The 6,836-nt window shown below is 31.4% G+C and overlaps 2 protein-coding genes across 3 annotated transcripts in view; both read right to left on the reverse strand.

Moving 5' to 3' along the window:
• The window catches only part of LOC108766865 (probable U3 small nucleolar RNA-associated protein 11), a 1,921-nt gene extending 1,336 nt beyond the window's left edge, over nucleotides 1-585 (reverse strand). Inside the window, exon 1 of one of the 2 annotated variants that reach the window (XM_018516402.1) lies at nucleotides 259-279. The gene's annotated coding sequence lies outside the window, so the exon portion shown is untranslated. Of the gene's footprint in view, nucleotides 1-258; nucleotides 280-475 lie in introns of those variants that run through there. The other variant, XM_018516401.1, reaches the window with a different exon arrangement.
• Nucleotides 586-4,279: 3,694 nt separating this feature from the next.
• On the reverse strand, nucleotides 4,280-6,544 carry LOC108766867 (S-phase kinase-associated protein 1). Its single transcript, XM_018516404.1, has 3 exons — nucleotides 6,240-6,544; nucleotides 5,080-5,358; nucleotides 4,280-4,910 (listed from the first exon to the last, which is right to left on the reverse strand). The coding sequence occupies exons 2-3, from the start codon at nucleotides 5,356-5,358 to the stop codon at nucleotides 4,701-4,703; spliced, it is 489 nt and encodes a 162-aa protein (XP_018371906.1). The 5' UTR covers nucleotides 6,240-6,544; the 3' UTR covers nucleotides 4,280-4,700.
• Between the last annotated feature and the right edge of the window lie 292 nt (nucleotides 6,545-6,836).

Below are 6,836 nucleotides of genomic sequence, written 5' to 3' on the forward strand. Positions count from 1 at the left end.
TTTGCCTTCGTATTCTTTGTTTAGTTTGTTGAAACCCTTGCATTTTTGTCATATATCCCACCCATTATCTATATATAGCAAAAATGCAAGATTTCAAAAAGTTTATTTTTTAATACGGAAACTAAATATTTCGGATTTCTAATATTTTTTTCATAATAGTAGACAGTACAAAGTTTTTACTGATATAGTTCGTTTATTTTAAACATAGTAAATAATACTTAATACATTAAGTTTTTGATAGGTGCGGCGTATATATACCGGAGTTACCCTATAGTAGATAGAACACTAGTCACACATATAAGATCTTGGGGTCGATTCTGTATCTTCAATCAAGGTGAAAATTACAAAAGTGAGCAAATTTACTAGGTGTTGACCAATGAAATTATCAATATTCTAGTAAATTCACTCATTTTTGTAATTTTGACCTCGTTTCAAGATACAGAATCGATCCCCTTGTTTATGTTATGCAGCTTACCTTTTTTATATTCACAAAAAAAATTATTTCATCGACAGTAACAACAGCTGGTCATCTCTATGTCACATAACCTCACATTTAATAGCACACGTGCCTGATATATCCCAAACGCTCACAGTTCACGTCAGCGGCAGCTCACACCTCACACACACTCATACATCATCACATATAATGAAAAGTCGCATACGTTTCTAACAGCCAATGAGAACGTGATATCATGGCATGCCGCCATGTTACCTTGATTATTTGAATTAGGCCTTATGTCATAATTATTTTACTTATAGCGAATTCGGTCGCTTGCACTATATTAGATCAGTGCATACTAAAAGCTGCTTTACATGAAATTAACAAAGTTAAATGTAAAAGTATATAAATATTTTAAACGATTAACTATCTACTGATGATATAGTCACGTTATTTAACAAAATATATATTGTATAATTTCATTATTTTTGTGTTTTTAATTATATCTGTGTAGCCTATTCTACTATAGCTGTTTCTTGTTTCTTGCTTTTTCCCCTTTTGTAACCGTTTTATCGACAATTGCATTTCTTGCTACGTGTTCCCTAGCTGTTTCTTCCGAAGTTCGTTAACTTTTATCTCGGGCGACATAAAATAAAAAACCGGATAAAGCCGATTCTACAATGTGCTCTTTGTTTCCCGTTTCTTGCTTTTTGCCTCTTGATTTTTTTCCCTATTTACAACCGTTTTATCGACAATTGTATTTCTTGCTGAGTTTCCTGTTTCTTCCGAAGTTCGTTAACTTTTATCTCAGTCGACATAAAACAAAAAACCACGGGATAAGAAACAAAAAAACAAGATGTAAAAAATAGCAAAAAGCAAGAAACAGGAAACAAAAAACACATTGTAGAATAATCATAAGAAGCAAAAAAATAAGATGTAAAATATAGCAAAAAGCAGGAAACAGAAAACAAAAAGTACATTGTAAAATAGGCTTTTGTGTGTTTGCAATATATAATATAATGAATTTGGCTTTATCTTTTGTCATAATAAAAATTAATTATTCACAATTCTTCTCACTTTAATATTAACGCCTTTATTAACGCTTTAGTATATAAATTCACATAAGAATCATACAAGCATTAAGATCCAGCTAGACTTTAAGGCTTTGATTTCTATAGTTTGTGTTATCACATATACGATCCTATAATATACTTATATTCTTATTTTACATCTAATGAACGATAAAGACAGAATGATGATTATAGGCGCTTAAAGCGCGTGAGCGTCCAAATCGACCGCAGCCGAAGTGAGAGGGTTGTTCTCTTGTCTGATAAAAACACTAACATGTTTTTATCAGAGAGAATCAAGGGAGAGTGGAAAGGATAGGGTAAGGGTGTTGACAGCGCTGTGCCAGCGTTGGCAAACAATTTTGGAGCACAGCCTGTCTTTTGAACGATCATTTGAGCTAATTATTTTATATGTATATGTACACGGTATAAATATATAAATAGAGACAAAGTGTTGGATCGTATCAGGGAGAAATCTGAGAGGCCATGCCGGCCTTTTTCGTGATATTAGTCGAACTCCTAGGTCCTTATAAAATGGATGTGACCTACGTAACACATTAGACCTTCGTCTGCAGTGTCAATAATAGGCCTGTTCTTTTTGGCTGAACTTTTGCACCAGTTCATCTTCCTTCCTCTTTTTTCCTCCTAGAGAGAAAAATAAGAAAAATGAACTGATGCAAAAGTTGAGCCAAAAAGAACAGGCCTATTATCGACACTGCAGATGAAGTAGTGTTGAAAATAGATACGATTTTAACACAGCTACATCCATAATTTGGATATAAAGAAAAAGCTAATACAGAATTTCAGTTTTTTGTAGTATTAGGGGACCTTTTTTCTGAAAAAAAGCGAAAATTAAAGAAATATTTCTCTAGTAAGAATATTTTTGTTATAAATAATAGTATTGTTCGTTTTGTCTCTCGGGAGCTGCTCTGAAATTCCGAATGAACCCACCATACTTGAAATATAGGATTTACACTACGTACGACATCCGTCATACGATATCTGGGGCCCTATTCTTGAGCACATATAAATAATTTTCGCATACGAAAATGACAGTTTCTCGATTGTGATTGGTCAATTGTATACGGAATTGCTATTTTCGTATGCGATATTTGTTCAGGAATAGGGCTCTTGACATTCATTATTATGATGAATGTCGGACGTCGTACATAGTGTGAATCCTACATTTCAAGTACGCTGAGTTCATTCGGAGCGACTCCGAGCATCTCCCGAGAGACAAAACGAGCAATGGTAATAATATGTATGTACTTACCTTAAGAATTTTCAATTCAAATACAGTTCGTAGCGGCGAGAGTCCTGTTGCGTACTGCTCAATTTGACATGAAAGTAAAAATGTCTTTTTAGTTTGTTTGCGATGTTATAATAAAATAAGCAACTATGTATAATTGCCTCAGAAATAAATTTAATACATACATACATAATGAAAAAGCTATTTTTCAACGTTGTCTATAAATAAAATTGCTTTATAGTATGTGCTGCAGTCATAAATTGTGGATAAAAATAATATGCATATATAATTATATATAATTTACATTTACGTACTCTTAAAATCTTTCTCGGAATTTTTTATGTAATTTTTCAGAATTTTTATCCATTCAGAAATTCTGAATAATTTTATAATTTTTTAGAAAATTTCTCTCAAATTCTTTACGCAAATAGAAACACTTTTCAGAAATACTGAGAAAGTCTATATCTTTTTTACAATTTTTCATATGTATGAATTCTGAAATATTCTGAGAGTTCTCTATAAGATTTCTCATTCTATAATTTATGTTAAAAACTTATAAAATCTGAAAAGTTAAGATATTTTTTCAAATATAATAGAATGAGACATCTTATAAAAATCTTGGAATATTTTATAATTTATATATATGACAAATTCTAAGAAAGGGTAGATCTATATTCTATCAAAACATAAATTCAACAAACACCCAGAATAAATTATCCAATTAAATATATCTGATAAAAATAATGATACTTTACCCAAGCGTTATAGAAAGCACATAGTACTTCAAAATATCAATAGTCAATATCTACTAATAAATTCGGAACATGTATATTTGAAATGATTAGAAACTATTTCCTTTGCTGCTTTTAGTTCTCTGTAACTTATAATTTTAACATTTTCCAAATCAAGATATTCTGTAGTTGGTTTGTCAAGATAAAACCAATTGCATTCATTGTGTTTGGGACTACTTCTATCATTTTGTGTTTAATCTTTCAATACAATTAACTAAAAAAACGTAAATAACTTGATGAATACATTGTTTAAATACTGTACTTCTATACATTTAGAAAAAAATGTTGATTTATATTACAAATACAAATCTATATAATTATTACGTATATAGTTGCTGATATTAATATACTAACTTGTTTATTGTCTCATAGTACAGATTTAACGCGTACCCAGCGTTACATTTCAAAAATGTGTTCCTCTAACGATTGTTAATAGTTTTTTTTAATAACACGAATAAGGGGATACTAAACATTTGTTTAAATTGAGCCCATTGTAGATTATATTTTGATGTCAAGATTAGAAATCATGGGTTCTCAACTTGTAATTTTACAAATTACATATAAATGCGAAAGTTACAAGAAACGCGATTTGCAAAATTTAATATTGATAAAGTTTTTTATATTTATATTTAAAATTTAGCTAATTTTCTAAGGATTTCAAAGATGCAATAGAAAGTAAATAATTAAAAGTATAAATAATTACTTTTAAGTTTATTTTTAATATCATTAAACACACGTGTATATAATACGTTCTTAAATATAAATTTATAATATTATACTATATAAAATCATCAGCGTTGTCTAAAGTCGTATGCTAGAAGCTTGCACATAAGATTCAAATGTCCTTGGATATTATCAATAACGTCCAAGGATTCTATTAAATTTTAAGAGCGAAGTATGTGTAAGTATATCCCATAAAATAATTCACTCATTCTATCTTTATTTAACTGAAATAAATAACAATGTATCTACGTGATATACGTTCATACAGTGATTTTGACTATAATTAATTAGGATTTTATCTGTCTTCAAAAAAATTTTCACACAAAAATTTCTTAAAGTAATGGAGCTCCGGTTAAGTCCGACATCTAGTAACGCAATGAATTATTTAACATTCAAAAGTTATCAGCGACTGTAAAAAATCGCATTTCTATTTATTTCTCCTCGCACCATTCATTCTCCTTGCGCACTTGTTCTTCTTCAGAAGCTGTAAAGTCATTCTTGATATTGAATGTTTTGCGAATTTCTTCAGGTGTCTTGCCTTTGATCATATTAGCAACAGTTTTGCATGTAACATCCAAAAGACCTTTTATATCAAGATAATTAGCTGCCAAAATCAATTCAAAGAGAGTCCCTTGATCCACCTAAGCAACAAACACAAATTAAAAATTTTTTTAAATCTAATACTTTCAACAACCTTCATTATTATTCATTATGACATGAATTTTCGTTAAGTATTTATATATTAACATATATATATAAATTTTTATACATTATTGTAATGTCATTTTATAAAATTTAGTAGATATTCACTTTCAAGAAATCTGCATCCCAAGAGCTAATGTCATCAGTACGCTTCTCTTTGTTCTCATCATCTTCTGGTGGTGGTGGGTCATCCTTGTGATACGTAGCCCATTGTATGACCTTTCTTAGTATTGCAGAATTTACATTTGGTAACGGTACAACCTCTTCCTCGTCTTCATCCATACCAAGATCTTCCAACATAGTCTTGATAGTGACCGAACACTTTGCTATCTCAACATCGACTTCAAATACCTCGCCATCAGAGCTTTGTAGCTTTATGTTAGGCATCTATATAGAAACATATTTGATTATAGACCAAAGTAATATTTTGAAATAGGACTCTACAATACTTTTGAAGATTTTTTCACCAACTGAAAATAGTACACTAAATCTTATTTGTTTTTCTAAGTTTTTGACGAAGTAATTAATGATAACTTAAATAAGCAAAATTCAAATGGAAGATTATTTTGTATGTTAACAATATTTTAAAGTTCTATGTATAAGAAAAGAAAACAAAAAAGAAAAGTTCAGGTAAACAACTGACATCATCTACTTTCCTTTTAGGACACAGTTGACACAATATCATTATGTCCTCAACAAATAACAAAAAACATTTGAGTCAATTGTGCTTTCTAAAAACAAAAAAACAACCATCATAAGCCTCCTATCCATAATGCTACAAATTGCTCAGAGATTTTGGATGGAGAAAGAATTGAACAATTGCGTTGGTCAAGTGGCCAAATTGTTCGAATGTGATTTGTTAATTCATGATTTGTTCTCCAAGATCTGAAAGAATTATTTCTAGCACCATGACATGTGATCTAAAAGAAACTGGATTTTACAGTACATGTTTATCTAAATCTGACATTTTGCAATATATGTAAAAAACGACTCGTGTAAAAATAATCCCAATTTCATTTTTCTAATAACTTCTAAGGATTAGAAAAGGATTTCCAACCATTCAAAGATTTTTCTTGCGCACGAAGCAAAAGGATTACAACAACGTCGTTAACCTAGCCCTCTTTGCACGATCCTAATTCGCCATTTTATCATTTGTTATTCTCGAAGCTCCCGTTTCATTATATACGTCTTAAACGATCGATAGACATCTTTGTTTTGCTTGTTTGTCTTATCTGTCAATCGGATATAATCATATAGGAGAATTGAACCTTTCTGATCGCAGAGAGTGAAACGTCGATTCAGGAGTAAACGTCTATTAGTTCGTCGCTCGTCGCTGCTTCGTACGAACGCGTTTCCTCCTTTGTCGCGTTGCTGCTTTCTCTTCTTCTGATCCTTTCGTGATCTATTCTTGAGTTTTGATATTCACGATAATCCTCAACAAACCACAAAGGTGCGTTCCCCTCTACTTGTTTGGATTATTCCTGCTTTTTCTAGATATTGATGACCATTGTAGGATTGTAGACGACTGACGAGTGACGAATCACGAAAGTAAAGAGGGAAACACGGAAAGCGAGATGGCGCGGTTCGCAGAATGGTTTTTTTTCGCTTGATGCATCATCTACAGTCAGTTAGAAAAACTCAAATTTAAATGCGAGTTGGCCGTCACTAGGACTACGTTTACACGCACTGATAAAATCGTTTTAGTAAAAACCATTTAGTTAAAACTGGTGTTAGGTTAGATGTGTGTGTGTGTGTGTGTGTGTGTGTGTGTGTGTGTGTGTGTGTGTGTGTGTGTGTGTGTGTGTGTGTGTGTGTGTGTGTGTGTGTGTGTGTGTGTGTGTGTGTGTGTGTGTGTGTGTGTGTGT

This window comes from Trachymyrmex cornetzi, unplaced genomic scaffold (assembly GCF_001594075.2).
Source record: "Trachymyrmex cornetzi isolate Tcor2-1 unplaced genomic scaffold, Tcor1.1 scaffold637, whole genome shotgun sequence".
Taxonomy (NCBI): Eukaryota; Metazoa; Arthropoda; class Insecta; order Hymenoptera; family Formicidae; genus Trachymyrmex; species Trachymyrmex cornetzi.